Below are 20,340 nucleotides of genomic sequence, written 5' to 3'. Positions count from 1 at the left end.
TCTGGAAAGTGTTCCCTCAAAACAACCATCGATGCTCTTGAAGTGTGTGCTGTTGCACCGTCTTGTTGGAACCAAGTGTCCCCCAAATCCAAATTTTCTAGCCGTGGGAAAAAAAATTTTGTAGCATGTTTACATTCCGGTCCGAATTCACTGTCACTGTAACCTCATTTTCCTTAAAAAACCAGGGACCAATAATTCCAGCTGAGGAAATTGCACACCACACTGTGACTTTGGGTGAATGCAAAGCCTTTTGATGCAATTCCCGAGGGTTGGTGTCAGTCCAGTAGCGCATGTTTTGTTTGTTAACCGACCCACACAAATGAAAATGGGCTTCATCGCTAAAAAAAACAATAGCACCCTCGTGAACGACATCAAGAAGAAGCTCACACGCGTTCATCCGAGAATTGAAGTCACGTTCTGAAAGTTCCTGCACTATCGCCATCTTATAGAGATGAAAATGAAGATCATCACGAAGAATTCTTCTCACAGAACGAACGGATAGTCCAAGGGCAGATGCGTGTTTGCGCGCAGAACGCCGTGGCGATCGCAACATTGACGCTCTCACTGCTTCAATGTTCTCAGGTGATCTAACGGGCCGAGGGACTCCAGTTCTTCCTTTTGTCGCACTTGCAGTTTGTCTGAATGTAGTGACCCATGTAATAATTGATTTGCAGTCTGGGACGGGAGCCAACGGGGCTAAATTAAAGCGATTCCGAAATGCAGGCTGTGTTGCAATAACCCAACATCCGCTTGAAAAGTAAACCTCAACGGCAAAGGAACGCTCCTCACTATTCCAACGCATGATGGTGATTGTTATCGTGACGTCATTCACGTTTCAGAATGTACATAATTCACTCAAAATGAAAAAGTTTCCGCTCTATAACTTTGTTAATAATAATTGCATTTCCTTCAAACTTCCTAAAGTTATGCCTTTTACAAGTGTCATTCACTTTGTACTTCTAGCATGAACGTAAGGTCGGTTTCCGTCTAAATTTCTAAAATATGGTAATATACTATTATTAACTTTATTTATGTAAATATCGGAACGGGATAAATTTTGAGACCTAGATTTCGTGATTTTTTTCAGATTTTCAGGGTGGATAGGTTCTGAGAACGAGACCTGTTACACTTTTTGTGGGTCATATTTTGTGCCCTCACTCCCCTACATTCCAATATTGGCGGACCCAAATACGACAATACAGTGTTGCTATCTCGAATCATCAGTTCAGTTTTGCTCTATGCCACTCCTGTATGGGCTGAAGCATTAACCACCAAAAGAAATCAGGAGAATCCTAATGCGCTCGTAAAGATTATGTTCCCTGAGTGTGATTTGTGGTTTTCGAATGATATCAGATAACGCGGTGTTAGGTATAGTCGGTTGCCGATAGGCATCTCGCTGAAAAGATCCCACGACCCAGTAGAACGACAAGGCGCTATACAATTTGATCAAGAGCAAGGAAAGGAAAGGACATCATCAATGGTCGAATCACGAACCCGATTGGATAGCTCAACGAAAAGCGCATGGACGCAAAAGTTGTTTCCGATCGTCCGTATCTGGGTCAATCGCCACCACCGAGCCTATAGTTGCCAGCTAACACAGATTCTGTTTGTTCAGTGTGGATACTGTAAATATCCAAATAGGTTCGGACATGACGGCTAGCCAGCATGCCTAACTTCCCAGACCAGGAAGAAGGCGCAGACAATGCAATATTCTATTGTAGCCGCTTCATGGGATGGAGGAGCAATATTCCGAGCCTCGGAAAGCAAATGGTACTAAAATGCCTGACGATTGGAGGTTTTAAGGGGGAATAGGGGAATAGAAATTTTAATGAAAAAAATTAATAATAAGTGGGCCCACATGATTTTTCCCCCAGAAGCATACAATTTTTACCCCAGGCACGCCCTTCGGTTTCTGAATAATTTTCACCCCGGGCCCGATTTTTTTCACTACGGCCCTGGGTAAGAATCTATGACATTCGTAACTAATGTGCAAAAATAGCTCCGTATAGCGGAAAGCGAACGGCGAGCGACAGCCATACATGATAGCATGATAGCATAATTGCTAACCGGCCCCGTGAAGTAATATTTAACGACAGTTTCGCGGAGTGAGCGGTTGAAGGATGCACGGGTGTGTTTTAGTACGTAGGCATAAATTTACGTCCACGAATCGTGCACTTCAGCGGTTCCTGCTGGTGGTTTTGTAAAATTCCACAACGTGGCTTAACCGAAATGAAACCCTTTGATTTGTGCTAAAAAAACCGACACTGCTTCGAATCAGTGCAAGCGCTAACTACCAAGCAAAACACCCACACGTTTGCATTATGACGGGTTTTACAAGTTTGGCAAGGGTGTGGATGGCCAAGACCGCCTACAAGCGCTAGCAACCTTTACTAGAGGCTTGACAAATATGTGGACTCGGCTTGAAGGTTTAGCGTTCGCGGCAAGTCTCTGGATCCATGAATCAGATAACTATACTTCTGTATATTTGTTTCAAAGTCAATTAAACATGGGTTAATCAGCGCAATTGCATTGCGTGTTATATGTACATATATGGAGCTCCATTCATAAGAAAACCACACAAGATCAGTTCGCTCCGAGACGTCGAAGCGAACAGACGTGTCACGGAGATTGTAGAGAAAGTGTACAGTGCGAGGTGATCTTTTTAAATCACCAGCTGAACGTAGTGATCAAATTGAACCCATAGTGAACTGGAAAAGGTATTTACGGACAAAGGATAATTACAAAGTGAATACCAAATTAGACAATACAGTGCGAAAAATAATTAGACAATACAGTGCGAAAAATAAAAAAAAAAACCAGAGAGACATATAGTGAAAGTGAAAAATGAGTGGGCCGGAAACTCACGGGTTCACCAAGGTGACCGGGAAGAAGCGGCGCAAGGCGACAGACAGCCCGACGGGCGAACCGAAGACGGGAAACTCAGACGACGGAATGGAGACCGCGTCTGAGGTAACGCTCTCCAGCGACTGCGAGCCCGACTCCCAGACGAGCTCGGATGGGACGGTCAAGAGCTCAGTATCCGTCGGCGCGATCCGCGATTCCGTTGCTCTGCGCAAGCAGAACAAGCGGCTCTTCAGAGAACTCCGCGAAGCACGCACGAATAACCGACATCTCCTGTCCGTCATCAAGTCGCCCGAAGCGGGACGTCAACCCCTCCTCCAGCACCAACCACAGCAACGACAACAGCCGAGATGATGGTCACCACTGCCCACACCAAGCAAACATCGCCGGCGCCACTCCCCCTACCATCCGGGACGCAACCTGAGGCCTTCCCTTCCCTCAACGAAGCGAGAAAACGCCAGCCCGCTGGTGCAGCTAAACAGCCAACACTGAGACAACAGCAGCCGAGACCATCTGCTGCAGTGCCGTCCAAAAAGAAGGTAAGTCGAAAGATTCCTCCACTAGTAGTTGTTGAGCCATTAACCACCTTCAAAACCATAAAAGATTCCATTGCGCGTGCCCTACCCAACAGTTACCTGATTAAAAAATCAGATCAGATTACTCTGTAGCAAAAAAAATCCTGGTGGAGAACAAGAACAAGATCTTCACCTACACCCTTCCCCCAGAGAAAACCACAAGCCTCACGCTCAGAGGCCTGGACGCTTCTTTCTCGCCTGCCGAGATTTTAGAAGAGCTGAAGGCGCAAGGAGCCTCCAGCGCGATGAGTGTCAAGCCTTTCGTCACAACTTGGGCGAAAACCATGAATGTACAGCTAGATCTGTGGCTGGTCACCTTCGACTCCTCGTTCTCAGAGCAACAGATCTCTAGCATAAGGGCGATCCAACATACCCTGGTGCCCTTCGAGCAGATCAACAACAAGCAGGTCTTGCAAGGCAAGAACTGCCAACGAGTGGGTCACGCAGCAACAAACTGCCATCTCACGTACCGCTGCGTGAAGTGTGACACAGTTCATGGTCCGGGCGAGTGCTCAAAAACACCTGAGCAGGCGCCAAAGTGTGTGAACTGCGGGGACAATGACCACCCCGCAAACTACAGAAACTGCCAATGTTCGTCCGAGTTGTGGCGAGGAGGAATGCTCAAAAACGAGCACCACACACCCGTCCTATTCTTACTCCTAGGAAAATTGGAAACCCAGCTTTCACGCGGCCATCTGTGTCCTTCGCAGACACCGTGCGGAGCAGAAACCCGTCCACCCCAGCATCCCAACACCCAAAGCTCTCGAACATCTCCAACCCCGATTTCCTCGAGTTCGCCAGGAAATCGCAGGAATTCCTGCAGATGTTCAACGCGATGGTCGGTATTTTAACGTCCAATAATGGATGTTAAGATCATCGAGTTGAACATTAACTCGATCATCGGCCGTGCCCGCAGGCACGAACTCGAGCTATTTCTTGGCGAGCATAAACCCCACATAGTGCTCCTGTGTGAAACCAGGCTGCACTATAGGCATAGACCCATTTTCCAAATTTCAACCTGTTCAGAACCGACCGTCCTCAATCCAATCCACTAGGCCGAGACACCTGTGGTGGAACGGCCATCCTTATTTCCGACAAATTCCTTACCAAACAACTGTTCCTGCCGCCCAATAGCTTCAAATCGATTAAGGTTACCCTTATTTCCTTCGAAACCCAATCCTCCCTGGTCTTCGTAGCTGCTGTCTACTGTCCCAACCAATCCTTTGATACCCATGACATCCGTTCCATCCTATCCTACTGTGCCGCTCAACCGAGAACAAACAAGTCGTGGTTCATAATAATAGGGGGAGACCTCAACGCCAGGCACCCGTCATGGTTCGATGTACGGTCGAACCAGAACGGGGAAACTCTCCATCGTTTCCTAACCACCTCTAATCCCAATATTAACCTCTGCCACTTCAGCCCTGCCCTCCCTTCATTTAATAAAGGGTAGTACCATTCCTACCTTGACCACTTCCTAATCAGCAACAACCTCACCATCAAACCCAATCCGAATACTTATTCCTTCCTAGAAACAGCCCCCGGTATCAGTGACCATGATGCCGTGGTCTTAAAGGTTTCACTCCCCGACAGAGCCACCAGGCCCTCACCCACTTTAGTCCCTGACTTCCAGAAGGCGAACTGGAAACTCATCAACCGCATCCTTAAATCCAGATTTGAACCTCTCCTCCTCCCTACCAACGAAACAGTTTCCAACGACACTATAGATTGGACAGTTCGTCAGTACACCGAAGCAATTCAGCAAGTATGTGACGAACTGATACCTTCTCGGTCCCTTAACTATCGCAACCTTATTTCTCTCCCAGACGATATCCTCGTGGATATCAAATACAAGCGTACCCTAAGGCGGAGGCTATTTAGGAATAGATACTCTCCGCAATCCTCTCCTTTCCATAACGAAATCCTTTCCCTTGACAGGTCAATCCGTAATAGAATTTTAACACTCATACCAACCACCTCCACAAACGCCTCTCCAACATCGAGCTGAACCCTGATACCTTGAGGGAGCTCAGAAAAACTTGTTCCCGTCTAGGCAAGTCCTCCCAGAAAACCGCCATCCTTCCACAGAATATCTGAACTCCCGAAAAGGTGAACATCCTAGCCGACCACTTCCTTCAAGCCTACCATTGCAGCCTCCACATTCGCGATCAACACTTCGAAAGTATTGTGAGCGAATCCATAGAAAAACTTCAATCCACACCAACTTTTTACCAACCCAGTCCCAACCTAAACCTATTCACTCAACCCCTTATCCATCCCGATGAACATGATAATGTTTCTCCCATCCACTTTGTCAGTCCAAGTTCAGTGGAAGCTGCAATTGCAGCCTCCAAGAACAAAAAATCAGTGGGCCTCGACAAAATCCCTTCCATAGTTTTAAAAAAGTGCGCCCCAAATGCTCGCAAAGTTCCCGTCCCAAAAAAGAACCTTAATCCACTCAATCCCGATAGCTACAGGCCTATCTCTATCCTTTCTTCCTCAACCAAAATCTTCGAGCGGATTATCAAACCCCTCATAGACGAACATTGCACTTCCTACAACACACTACCAGAGTTCCAATTCGCCAACCGAACTAAACACTCGGTTGAGCACGCGCTACTTGTCCTCAAGACTGATATCCTCCTGGGTATCAATCTGAGGACACCCACCATAGCCTGTCTCCTTGACCTAAAGACAGCTTTCGACTCCGTATGGCAATACGGACTCACGTACAAGCTTTCCGAAATCCTCAATTTCCATCCGCACCTCTGTAAGCTAATACTTAGCTTTCTAGATGGGCGGAAATCTTTAGTGAGCATCCAGCAGCACCCTTCCTCGTCCTATACTTGCCCAGCCGGCATTCCCCAGGGTTCAGTCCTGTCTGCAACCCTTTTCTCGCTGTTCACCGCAGACATCCCCAAACCACCTCCACATCCGTGTCCCATCCAGATCCTCCAATACGCGGATGACCTAATCACCTACGCGGCCACCAAAGACATCTCCCGTGGTGAAGCGCGTCTGAATGCTTATTTGGACGAACTTTACCACTATTTCACCCGTTGGAAACTTTCCCTACATCCCGACAAGTGTAAGACCATCGTCTTCCATGGAGGTATGAGAATGACACCGAAGATGTGGAGTGACACCAGATCATTGTCACTCACAATCCACGACGAGCCCATTCCCACTGTTAAAGAAGTCACCTACCACGGGGTGGCAATGAACTCCCGCCTCTCCCACGTACCTCACATAACGAAGGCACTAGGCCGTGCAACTGGTGCCTTCCGGTCCCTGTATCCTATCCTTAAATACAACATCCCGACTCCAAAAAAGGTTAAGCTGTTTTGCTATAAACAGCTTATCCGTCCACTCCTCATCTTCGGCTTCATTTTCTGGTCCGATTGCTCCCCATCCCAAATGGAGCGACTCCGCCTCAGAGAGCGCAGGATCTTTCGCCACTGCGCCAACATCTTTAAGAACGAGGACCGCTCCAAGTACATTTCCAACCAGATCCTCTATGAACCCTGCCAAACCCCACGCATCGACGCCTTCCTTGCTCGTCTTGCCCTCAACTTCCTGACCAAGTGCCAAGCCCATCCCAATCCTCTTGGCGCCAACGTCATGCAGATCGAGACCGTTGAAGATAACCTTCTCCGGACTCATCTGTTCCCCCAAATCCTTTTATCCCTCCAGTCCCAGAACCGTCTGTTCGATTCCTTAGGTAGAGTAGTCTTCTACTTCTACTTCCAGACCTACTGGCTGTCACCATGCAATCCCAACATATGACACATTTAAAAGTAACCAAGTAACTGCTTTTATCTAATTTTTCTAATTACTGAGCGTATAGGTCTATACATTCACGTATCCACACATGATATATATATGTTTGTATTTGATCGCCTCTAGGTTAGGGAAGTTCAACATCTAGTGCCAACAAGCTACACACTTATGCGATTCAATCTTTTTCGTCTCCAGAAATCACTCATGAATTTCATAAATTTTTCAATATAAATGGAAATTCAATAACTCGAAACTAAAGCTGGTTCCTCTACTTCTTACGAGAGAAAATGCGCGTGTAGTCGGAAAGATAACGCTTTTCTCGCTAAGATATTGAAGGGCGGACTCACTGCGATAAATTATTATTTAACGATGAACTATTTATATGGACTTAGAGGTACACCCGTTGATGTATCATATATCATAAAATCGCATTTATTCAACGGAAGGGATAGGAAGAAAAATTGCTTGCTCTCTCGTGAAGTTTATTGAAAACGACATGGAGTTGATGTAGGGTACAACCATTTGAATTATTTACTAACTTTCATTTCAAAGGAGCAATTATTTAATAAATATTTATCGATATTATGCGGGTATACTTCTCTGTACGAGCTCGATTTCGAAGCAGCTTCAAGGCTGTGTTCTATGAGGCCACACTGAAAAGACTTCGATTAAAATCCACTCCTTGTACAGTAGTGCACAATTACTAACATGGAATTCACAGGATTTTTCTGGTAGTCTTCATAAAGCTGGAACAAGTTATTATTATTATAAGTTAAATGAGAAAATGGTCAAAGTTTATTGTTTCCTTAGAAAGGCCTTTCCCCGCGTTATCAAATTGTAACTTTCGGATTAACGAAATTTATAACATTCATGCTTTATCTAATAAATGTCTAGTTCATAGCAAATTATCAACAGACAATAAATCATTGCATTGATCTCGAAATCGTCCGTTGGATGAGTTAATTTATAATATTTCAGCCTAGGGTTCGAATCCCGGCTATGGATGTTTCCACTTGCATGGCCACTATACTAAACTAAGAAATATGGATAGCAAAGAAGAGGCTACGAGAATGCTCTACGTTCCAGTAAGGAAAAGAGATAAGGAAAGTAAAAGGTAAAAATTGAAAAACAAAACTGAAAAAAATAAAACAAATCGGAATACTTGAAAAAGTTCTTATATTTCCAGACTCCAAGATACACATCTGTATGTTAGACGTACAGAAGTATGTATGTTATGCTTATCCTAAACAAACATACTTTGCCTTTTACCAAATACTGTATAAGTTAATAAATCGAAAAGTCAAACGATTAAAAAAATACAATTTTTATTACAATCTGCCTTCGTAATTGATACAAAACTGAACTACATTCCTATTGCAATCACTGTTTAAATATATTTTAAATTGCCTAATATGCATTTAGTATTTCACCTATTCGATAGTATGCAATTGTGCATTTTAATGTTAATTGATGGCGATGACCCAGATACCTGCTGACACAGGTGCGGTTGCGCGTGTAGCTTATTCCGGCTGATGTTTGACCTGAGGTCAATAACTTCGATCGCTCGTGTATGAAATGATATCGTGTGCGTGTAAGAAATGATATCGTATGCGATAACTCCTCCCTCCTTAGACGCTGACGTCCTCGTCAGTTAAAAATGGTTGTTGTAGGGATGTTGGACCATTGGAGGTTGGTTTTGCAGGTATTGAAGTATACTTGGAAATGAGATGTTGATCATATCTGGAGATGGTAAGTTTATCTGTGGTTGTTGTTCCTTTGGTTGAATTTCGATTTTTAAATGTGCTTTATCTCTGATTACTGTTTTGGAATAGATTTTAAGAGATATTATGATAAATATAAAAAAAATTGTGGCCATGAGTCCGTAATTAGTCCATTTGTCACGTTTGTTTTCAGCTTCTAATAGTCTTATTTCATCTGTATTCTGAATACTCAGCTCCTTCATTATTTTGAGAGATAGTATTTCCCGATATTGCTGTTCTCGTGGCGTTGGTTGTAAGATGGCCGGGAGAGCTTCAATGCTTGTTACTTCTTGAGATGAAAAGGGTCGATTATTAATTGTTATAGTAACGTTGCTAAATTTTATAACAAATGTCCCATTAAGTTCCCGGTTGGTTTGATCAATATTTAAGGTTCGTTTGAAATCATTTACCAAAATCATATCTGGTGCGATTTGCTCGATGGTCGGTATGTGCTGATTACTAATCTTGTTACAATGTGAATTTAAACTTTGCAAAATTTTAGAGATGCAAGATGAATTACTTATGTCATTTACATATATTTGATTGCAAATTGCCAAATTATTAAAAGTTTTACATTTTTCTGAAATGCTATAAATTTGGTTTTGATTCTTTAATACAAAATCTTGCGGTAAAAAATGGTTAAAAATGTAATTGTTGAGATTACATTTTTATTCTTGACAGGCTTTATTCTAATTTTTTCATATGTTTGTTCCGTCGTTATTGGAATGTTAACAATATACAAAAGTGAGGAGTGATTAGTTATAATTTTAACATTTGAAAATTCTAATGCTTCTTCTGGTGAAGCATATGGAAGTTTTTCTTTATCCAGGATTTGAGTAGCTAGTTTAATTTCTTTTTGCGAAAGCATTAACGTATTTATAGTTCCAATTTTTGCAAAACTAATGGCGTATTTAATATTTATAAGTTCTTCTTGATTAGCTTCAATTTATATTGTAAACTACTCAAGTGTTTATTTCTAAAGTTTTCGTTTGTTTGTAAAAATTTTTCTATCTTGTTTGATATTAAACTAAGGTTGTTCAATCGATCAGTTAAAGATTTATTTATGATTACCTGCTGGTGGTTGTTTTTTAAGACACTGTTCATTTGAATAGTTAGGAAGTCTTCGTGGTCGGGGTTACCAGCTACCCATTTCCAAGCCGTACCAATAAAATTTAAGGATCTTTTTTCTATTTTCGGTTTTAAATTGCTTAAAAGTTCCTGAGTTTGGTGTAGTTCATGGGAAAGGTAAGGATATAATGGATCGTTCTTAAATGCGTCAGTATTGAGAGTAGTTGCTATGTCCGAAGTCCCTTTTCATACTGGTCCAAGTCGACGTCATGAATGATTTTAAAATTTCCTGTTGTTATTTTTGCTAGTCCTTCCTTTATTGCTATTATTTGTGAGTTCGTATAGTCTAGTATTTGTACTTTGCCAAAAGCTAAGCCAAAGGTCAGTCTGGAAAGAGAATTAATTTTTTATATGACTTTTGTGAACAACCTTGCCAGATTCTGTTAATACAATTGTGTGTCTATCTTCTTTCACTATCTCTTGTCGACATCGAGGAGTTAGCTTGGAACCTAATCATTTGTTCCTCTTAACATAAATACTTTCCCCAATTTCATAAGTTTTCATTGGTAGCCTCTTCTTATTATGTTGTTCTATGTCTTTTTCCTGTTTATTTTTCAATTTCTCTATATTATTGGTACGAATTTTTTCTAAATCTTCAGGATTGGCTCGATTTATTTTGCCAAGAAATAACTGCGGGCTTCTTCCCCGTTGTGGAATGTATGGTCAGATTGGATTCATACACTGCTTTTTCTAAAAGTTCTTGAAAGGATCGTGTAGGCTGCTCTTCTCTTAAGCATCTCATGATTTCATTTAAGGTGGAATGTGGACGTTCAATTTGTCCATTAACTTCGCTTTTATATGGAGGTGTTTTATAAACGTTTATTTGTAACTCATCTTCCATCATGGTTGTTAAGGAAATAGATCTCAATGCGCCTTCGTTGTCAATGACAACATTTTCAGGAATACAAAATGAAAATAGAATGTCTCGAAGAGGTTGCCTGATTTCCTCCGCTGATCTCGATTGTAAGATTTGAGTTTTAAACTTTGTAAATTTATCTATAGCCGCTAAAACCAAGTGTTTTTCGGTAGAGAAAATGTGGACGGTATGTCCGGGATAGTTCGGAATGGGAGTTGCATTTATGTATGGTTTGTTAGGATGCCGATCATATTTATTTGCCTTGCATATCGAGCATTGACTTACCAGTCTTTTGATTTTTGCGGACATTCTAGGGAAGGCGGTTCTCCTCAGCATTCCGGTGAGCTCTTCGATGAGTGAGAATAATCTTTTCTTCTTGCTCAACCTCATTTGGAATGTCTTCAACAAATTTTTGTGTGTACCTAATTTTATAGCTATTAAAATGGTGCGGGTATATTTCTTGTATACGTCCCATAGTCCGTTCGTTACAGAGAAGTCCGTTAATGGTATTTGGATTGAGATATCTTTTAAAAATATTTATCAAATCCTGTTCAGTGTAATGTTGTTGTATAAATGTATGTCTTGTATAATTGTCAAACGGGTTATTAATTTGATAGCTCTGTTCATCACCAATTTTCAGGATAAGCTGCTAGCATTTCTTTCTCATTAGTAGCGTAGCTTTCCTCAGTCTTATTAAGAGTTCTGGATAAAAATGAAACAGGTTTGCCGTTTTGCGAGAGGACAGCTCCAATCGCGTAGTCAGATGCATCCGTTGTGAGTTCGAACCCTTTTTCGAAGTTCGGATGCGAGAGAATAACATCTTCTGATATAAGAGAGTTTTTAAGTTTATTAAAGGCTTCCATTGCGTTTCTATTAAGGGAAATTAATGTTTTTCTTCAAGAATTCTTAGATACGCGTCCATCCTCCCCTCTTAAGAGTGACGTTAGAGGTTTTGCCAACTTCGCATAATCTCTTATAAACGGTCGATAATATCCTGACATTCCCAGGAATGAACGGAGGTCTTTAAGAGTTTTGGGTGGTGAGAAATTTGCAATGGCTTCAACCTTCTTAGGATTGATTTTAATACCCTCGGCGTTTACTACAAACCCTAAAAGCTCAACTCCAGTTTTAAGGAACTCGCATTTATCAAGTTGCATTTTTACATTTGCCTTTTCAATTGTCTCGAATACCAATTGGAGATTCTTGAAATGTTCCTCTTCAGTTCTGCCGAAAATTATAATATCGTCTAGGTAAATAAGACAACGTACGCCGATTTGTTCCCTGAGTATGTCATCTAAGGCTCTCTGAAAGTTTTTTACTCCCATAGGAAGTCGGAGAAATTCATATTTCCCACTTGTTAACCGAAAATGCGGTTTTTTCTATGTCTTGTCCTCTTAACAGTATTTGAAAAAAACCACTATTTAAATCACGTACAGTAAAGAAGTTATTTTCACCTAAGTTTGCAAGAACCTCATTGGTTTCTGGTAAGGAGTACGTGTCTGGTATTGTGATTGCGTTCAATTTCTTGTAATCAATTACTATACGACGACGACCTTGACCCAATCGACGCCGCCAACGAGCTGTTGGAGAAAATGACGATCGACGGTCCGACGGGGGCTGACAAACCCCCCACGCAAGCAGATCATGCTGAGGGTAACGCAGATAAATCTGCAGCACTCGAAGTGCGCCTCGGCTAATCTGCTCGTCTTCCTCTTAGAGGAAGACATCGACATCGCATTAATACAGGAGCCCTGGGTCGGAAGCGACCGAACCATGAAAGGGCTCCAAAGCAAATATTTTAATTTATTCCACAGCACAGGAGACGCTGATCAGGCTAAACCTTGAGCATGTATTCTTGCGAGGAAGAGTCTGCACGCTTTCCTGTGCCCGGACCTGAGTTCCATTGGCCTAGTTGTGGTCAAGCTGGAGCAGGTGGGGGCAGAGAACGTGTATATTTCCTCGCCGTACATGGCTCACGACCGATCAGCTCCGCCAGAAGAACTACAACATCTGACGAACACCATAACAGCAAAGAAAGCCAATCTGCTGATAGGCTGCGACGCAAATGCAAGGCATACGCTTTTGGGCACCTCCGAAATCAACGAAAGAGGAGAGCCATTCTTTGATTTTATTATTACCTCAAATCTATCGCTGTGTAACAGGGGCTCGGACAACTGTGACGGTTGGGAGGAGGTCCTTGATATCACCCTAATAACCGACAACGGTATTCTTGGGGTGGAGGACTGGAGAGTGTCTGACCAGAGATCCTTCTCTGACCACAGTTGGATACTCTGCAGTTTAGATCTCGCCGCAGAGGTCTCCAAGCCCTTTAGAGACGCCAGGAGGATCGACTGGAGAAAGTTTGGTCAGATAATTAAGAACAAACTCTCCGGTGCGCAAATTGGTAGGATTGGCACGACAGACGAACTGGAGTCAAAGGTCGGGGCTCTGGAGAAGGTATTTGATACCGCCTTCAAAGTCTCGTGCCCTGCTAAGTACAGCAAAAAGACCCTGCCACCGTGGTGGAACGAAGATCTCTCTAGTCTCAGGAAGCTGACCAGAGAAATCTTCAACATATGCTACAGACAAAAATACTGGCAGCCATACAAGGACTGCCTAAAGAAGTACAAGTCGGCCATCAGGACCGCCAAGAGGCGGTACTGGCTAGACTATTGTCAGGACATTGAAAGCACTAGTGAATCCGCGAGGCTCAGTAAGATTCTGTCCAATGCCAGTCATGCCACAGAAGCAGCAAGAAAGGGTTGTGCCGTGGCTTGTTGAGATTTACCGGAGCTGCATCACTTTAAGATACGTACTGCAGTCCTGGAGGCGCGCACGGGTGGTTTTCATACCGAAAGCGGGCAGGCGCGTTCATGAGTCCGCGAAGGACTTTCGGCCAATCAGCCTGATCTCTTTCGTGCTGAATACCCTAGAACGCGTCCTGGACATTCACTTAAGGACGATTATGGAGAGAACGCATTTCTCTAAGTCTCAGCATGCCTACCTCAAAGGAAAATCCACAGAAACCGCCCTCCACGAGGTAATTGGCACGGTTGAGCGGTCGCTGCAGTACAAGCAGTATACCCTTGCTGCCTTCTTGGATATAGAAGAAGCTTTCAACAACGTCAGTACCAACGCCATCAAGGAAGCCTTGACCGGTATTGGATTGGAGGGGTATCTCACGCATTGGATTATATCCATGCTGAGTACCAGGATAATCCAGTCCGATCTGGGAGGCAACCACTTGACCAAAGCTGCGAACAGAGGCACGCCCCAGGGTGGTGCCATCTCACCGGTGCTCTGGTTAATAGTAATGGACAAAATTTTACGTACATTAGACAGCAGCGGGGTGAAGGTGGTGGCGTATGCCGACGACTTGGTGATATTAGTATCAGGGACGTTTCTGTCCATTATGAGCGACATCATGGAAGGAGCGTTGCGAAAGTTGTGCCTGTGGGCCGCAAGATGCGGACTCAGCATAAACCCAACCAAAATGCAACTGATGCTATTCACCACCAAGACAAGGATACCTGAGTTCCATCTACCACGGCTGAATGAACAAATATTGGTTCTTTCCTCTAATGTAAAGTATCTGGGTGTCATCCTGGATCCTAAGCTAAATTGGAGGTTGAACATAGAACTGAGGGTTAAGAAGGCCTGTATAGTCTTCTATGCCTGTAAGAGAACCTTCGCAAAGAAATGGGATCTCCGGCCGAGGATGGTTCTCTGGATGTACACCGCTGTAGTGCGTCCGATCCTGACGTACGGCTGTATTGTATGGTGGTTGGCTTTGAAGAAGAAATACAATAGAACGAAGCATAATAGGATTCAAAGAACCGCGTGTGCAGGTGCTACGGGGGCTCTGCAGTCCTGCCCGGCAGATACTCTCAATGTACTCCTGCATCTCCTCCCCCTAGACCTCCACATCAAATATGTTGCAGCGTGCAGTGCCGTCAGACTACGTGAGTCCGGATGCTGGGCAGCGAAGTCCTACGGCCACAGCAACATCCTAGATGAAATACCTCGAGAAATCTGGGCATCCCCCACGGACTATGTCACACGCAAGCTGAACTTCACGAGAAACTTTGCTGTGGACCTTCCAACCAGGGCAAAGTGGAAGACCGGCGGCGTGTTGCAAGACTATGACACGGTATTCTTTACGGATGGATCAAAGATGGCCTATGGAGTCGGCGCGGATGTTTTCTCGAATACAGTATCCAAGTCGTATGGTCTCCCAGGTTTCACCAGTGTATTCCAGGCGGAAATACTGGCGATATTGGAAGTCTGTCGATGGCTGGAGCGTGATTCGAGCCCCAAGCGTAACATACTCATTCTGACCGACAGCCAAGCGGCCATCAAGGCCTTGTACTCAACGACGACATCTTCCCGATTGGTGGGGCAGTGCAGAGTCCAGTGCGCTCAACCATCTGGGCGGCACGTTCAAGATCACTCTCCTCTGGGTTCCCGGGATTAGGAATATACAGGGAAATGAGCGGGCTGACGGATTGGCCAGGCAAGGCTCTGCTCTTGGCAGTCCCTCGGGGAATACAGTCGGTGTTCCGCTGGCGGCTTTCGGGGGCCGAGTCTACTCGCACTACCTAGCAGCCGCGGGTCTGAGATGGCGAAGGCTTACAAGCTGTGCCAAATCAAGGAGAATTTGGCCCACTTATAACATAGCCCGATCACGAGAGCTCCTGTGCCATACGCGTGCAAATGCATTCAATATTACGGCGGTCTGCACGGGGCACTGGCCCATAGGGGACCATGCCGCTAGGTTCGGCTTACCCTACAACTCGCATTGCCGAAGCTGCGGAGAAGGAAGGGAAACCCTCATGTACTTTCTCTGCGATTGCCCGGCTCTGGCTCGAGTCAGGCTGCGGACACTGGGTAAACCATTCTTTGGGGACCTCAGTGCGATTTCTAGCTGCAGGGTCGGAGAGCTGCTTTCCTTCGTGAATGCTACGGGCTGACTCTGAAGATCCGAGCCAGCTGGACTCCGCTTCCCTGATCCTATAACAACAGTCACGGTCTTAGGAGTTTGTGGCATCAAAACGGCGCACCAAAGCGCTAATTGCGCTCCTCGGAGCGGCCACTGATACCTACCTACCTACCATACGAAATTTCCTTTTACCAGATGCGTCTGCTTTTTTTGGAACAATCCACACTGGTGAATTGTACGGCGATTTTGATGATCTAATAATTCCATCGACTAGAAGTTTATTTATCTCTTTTTCAACTTCCTTTTTTAGGGCCTTGGGGTAAGGAAATTGTTTACTGTAGACAGGGTCGTTCGAGGTATTGCGGATTTCTCCCTTAACACCTGTTACGAATGTCAATTTATCATCTGGTCCTGAAAGGAGACCGTGATGTTTTCTCAAAATAGATTCTAGTCTAGTTTTCTGTCTTTCATTCAGATGGGATGTTCTTATGTTATTCACTGATTCGGATACATATTGTTGAAGAGGAATTTTTACATTATTTTTTATGGTCATATACTTCTCATTCGTGTGAATGACTGCTCCTAATGATTTTAGGCAGTCGTTTCCTATTATTCCTGCAAAGGTTTCAAGTGTAGGTAAAATAAAGAATTTTAACTTTTCCATGTCATGACCAAATATATCGATAAATGCATGGTGTGCAATTCTCACTTTTCCTCCTATAGAGTTAGCAATGAACGCAATTTTGTTTTTAATGGGAGCTCTAATAAATTGAGGGTGAATGTAGTTCTTATTAGATCCCGTATCAACAAGAAATTTAAGTTTTTCCCCGCTCTTCGTCACATGTTCAATGTATGGGAGCGAAGAGTTGCTTAATTTAAAAGAAGATGTTGTACTATTTCTCTTTCCTCTAATTCGTCTTCATGGGGAACTTCAAGGGGTGCCGTGCCTTGGAAAGCTTCTGGAGGCGGGAAGGGTACGGTTTCTTCTAATGAGAGGTATTCGCGTAAAGCCTCATCTGAGCTCACACTATTATGGCACATGGTCTCCTCGAGCACTTCGGGCATTATATTAAAAGCTTGTGTATGATAGTTTCTTTGCTGTTTGTTCTTGAAATCTGGCTGCTGGCCTGATTCCCGTTTAACTGGAAATTGGCGACCAACGTTTGGTCTGTTCTGATAGTTTACAGCTCGACTTCTTATGGACTGGTCTACGTCCATAGGCTCATATCTACGTGGCTTTGGTGGTAGTTGCCAATAGTTCGGATATTGTGGTACATTTGGTCTTACTACCTGAGGACCTTGAGGCTGCTGTCGTGCAGTAAATTGGGGTATCTGGGAGGGTTGAGGGTCATGTAGGCAGGGTAGAATTCCCGTTTGGGATATCTATTGACCTGATGCTGGGGTAATGGATGATTATTTCTCTTAGGAGGAAGAGGTGGAGTTTGGAAGAAGTTTTTACGCATGGTACTTTGTGATCCATGAGCGTGTTGGGTACGATAGTTAACATTCTGCAACTTCTGGCAGAGCTGCAAGTCCTGTGGGAGGTCGGTTGGTCCGCTAATACTCAGAAGTGTTGGTAAATCACCATTCAATCCCCTTACAAATGTATCTAACGCCTTACTGCGATAAGATTGCGTCATATTTTGCAAAGATTCTGGACCCATATCCATGCAGGATAATTTATTTAAAATAAGGGATAGGTGATGATAAACATTTTGGTAAAATTCGTGAATAGAGCTGTTCCCCTGGACAGGAGTTGTCATTTGGTACTCCAGCGTGCCTACGTCTCGTCTATCAGCATAGTGTAACGTCAAACACTTTGCAATTTTATCCCAGTTGAGGGGGTGTTGTATGATTCAAGGGCTGTATCTGCCTCTCCTACAATTTTATTCCTTATTACCGAAAGGATCCCGTAATACTTAGGGGTACCCTTCAGATGTTCATAAATTGCCAGAATACGTTCTACGCTCTTCTTCCAGGAACTGAATTCCCCTGGTTTCCCGGAGAAATCCCTCAGGCTTTTAACTATATCTGGGACCTTATCCATATCGGATAAATTGCCTTCATTATTTACGTTCACTGGTATGTCCACATCATTATTTATATCCCCAACAGGATTAATTTTCATTTATTATTTCATTTATTATATTTCTTCCCTCTGTTCGTAATGTCTCAATAACTAGCCTAGATACAAGGAGAGCTAAGTTGTTAAGGGGTATATTTGCATTGGGTTGGGGGGGATTTGGGTTAGGTGGATTCGGTGGTGGGTGAGGAGGAACCATTTCTGCATTCTCATTCCCTTGTAATCGCGGAGGATGAATTAAATTGTTTCGATTTGCCATATTTTCGCGATTCCGGCGATTTCTAAAATTTCTTAGTGAGATCAGTTTAAAATTTTTCGGAAAAACAAAGAATAGCTGATATTCCCGATCACAAAGTTAACACCGACTTTAAAATAGGAATCTGATAACTTTCACTTTGATAAAAATTGATCTGATAAATTTCACTTTCTTGCTTTAAACTTTGATACAAGTTAATAACTTTCAATTTCTTATTATTTTCTTTCTTTAGTATGAACTACCTGTTTCATTTTAAAATTTGATTTCCTCTGACAGATCATTTGGAATTATTCAATCTTGTTTTACTTTACCTCTCATAAAATTGAAATATTCACTCTACTTTAGTAATCCTGGACTTACATAAAAAATTTCTAAGAATCATTCCAATAATCGACTTACATTGATATTATGATGGTCTGCATTCTTTTTTTACTCTGCCAAGATCAACTCAATTTGCACTTCACACCGATTAATTATCACTTTTTATTTCCTTGGTTTGGACCGCGATCTTGCGTTAAGGGTGGCTGCCAATATTCCAATTGGCTACGGTTTGCTCTCTTAGCTACTGCGGGGCCTCTTTTCCCTTAAAATACACTCCGAATATTCGATTTGGGTAAACCGCGATAGTTTTTAACGATTGGAAAATGGACCGACTTGTTTATCGTACGAATACCGATTTCTCACTATTAGTAACTGGTTATACTAAACAACTATCAATTTCGGATATGTCGCAACGCGGTCCCTGCTCGGGCGCCAGTTAATAAATCGAAAAATCGAACGATTAAAAATTGCCTTCGCAATTGATACAAAACTGAGCTACATTCCTAATGCAATCACTGTGTAAATATATTTTAAATTGCCTAATATGCAATTAGTATTTCACCTATTCGGTAGTATGCAATTGTGCATTTTAATGTTAATTGATAGCGATGACCCAGATACCTGCTGACACAGGTGCGGTTGCGCGTGTAGCTTATTCCGGCTGATGTTTAACCTGAATTCAATAACTTCGATCGCTCGTGTATGAAATGATATCGTGTGCGTGTAAGAAATAATATCGTATGCGATAACTTATATATGTTACATATATATGTACAAGAAATAATAGGGACAAGTAAAATTTGTTCGTTATTTACCCTTTATTCATTTTGTACCTAAATATTTGAAGGCAAAATTACCGAAATTAATAAGGAAAAATATGCATGTTAGAAAATCTAAATGTACAAAATTCAGGGCGTAGAAGGAAATAGCACAAACTGCTTTCCCTGCATAAATATTATAAATATAAATTATTAGTATTTAGTTGAATCTCCTTTCATTTTAAGCAGTGTTTGACTTAGAAATAAAAGGAATTGCGACATCGAGTTGACAAATTTTAATAGGGGAACAGCATCATGATTCCTGCACTGTCTACCACAATTCACGCTTATTGTTATACCCATGAGTTCTCACTGGATTTTTTGAAGATCATTACAAGTGTTCTATGAGGTTATCGTCTGGCAACTAGGGGACCACTCCATAAGTGAAACTTCAATTGATTGCACCTAAACTTTCTCCACTTTTGCTGGAACTTTGGCTCATTATCGTGCATAAACTCTCACTTTATAGCCACTTTCTCCTCGAAGTAAGGCATAATTTTCATATGCAGCAGTTGAAAAGGAATACCAACACTATGCTTTATGGTCTCATATTTGATAGAACGACATAATAAATTAATATGTTATTAATTTAATTTAAATAAATTAATAAAATTAAATAGAAGGAAAGATAAATTTAAAGCGTTTTATCACGCCTTAGTGTTCAATTAATTCACATTAAATGGAAAATTTCACCTTGTTAAAAAATGTTGAATTTCCTTCAAACTTCCCAGAATTATGCTCCATATTGTCCCTCATACTGGCGCCAATTTTATACTTCTAGCATGAACTTAAGGGGCGGTTTCCGGGGAATTTTCGTAAAGATGGTAATATACCATTATTAACTTTTCGGAGGGAGTATTGTATATGTGTTCTGAAGCATAGATTTCGTATAGATGCTCCATTGTGATTTTTTTCAGATTTGTCATTTGGATAGGCTTTCAGAGTGAGAGCTGTCCCACTTT

At 42.7% G+C, this 20,340-nt stretch overlaps 2 protein-coding genes across 2 annotated transcripts in view; one reads left to right on the top strand and one right to left on the bottom strand.

Moving 5' to 3' along the window:
* Nucleotides 1-2,606: 2,606 nt before the first annotated feature.
* Nucleotides 2,607-20,340, top strand: part of LOC119649090 — a 39,755-nt gene continuing 22,021 nt past the window's right edge. The window contains exon 1 of the mRNA XM_038051093.1: nucleotides 2,607-3,401. Within this exon, the coding sequence (XP_037907021.1) occupies nucleotides 3,213-3,401 (189 nt within the window). The 5' untranslated portion in view covers nucleotides 2,607-3,212. The remainder of the gene's footprint in view (nucleotides 3,402-20,340) is intronic.
* LOC119649089 lies at nucleotides 8,289-18,804 on the bottom strand. The gene is made up of 2 exons (XM_038051092.1): nucleotides 18,639-18,804; nucleotides 8,289-9,565 (listed from the first exon to the last, which is right to left on the bottom strand). The coding sequence occupies exons 1-2, from the start codon at nucleotides 18,659-18,661 to the stop codon at nucleotides 8,869-8,871; spliced, it is 720 nt and encodes a 239-aa protein (XP_037907020.1). The 5' UTR covers nucleotides 18,662-18,804; the 3' UTR covers nucleotides 8,289-8,868.

Source organism: Hermetia illucens, chromosome 2 (genome assembly GCF_905115235.1).
Source record: "Hermetia illucens chromosome 2, iHerIll2.2.curated.20191125, whole genome shotgun sequence".
In the NCBI taxonomy this organism is placed as follows: domain Eukaryota; kingdom Metazoa; phylum Arthropoda; class Insecta; order Diptera; family Stratiomyidae; genus Hermetia; species Hermetia illucens.
Note: the sequence above shows the minus strand (reverse complement) of the source record. Positions and strands in the feature narration are given on the sequence as shown.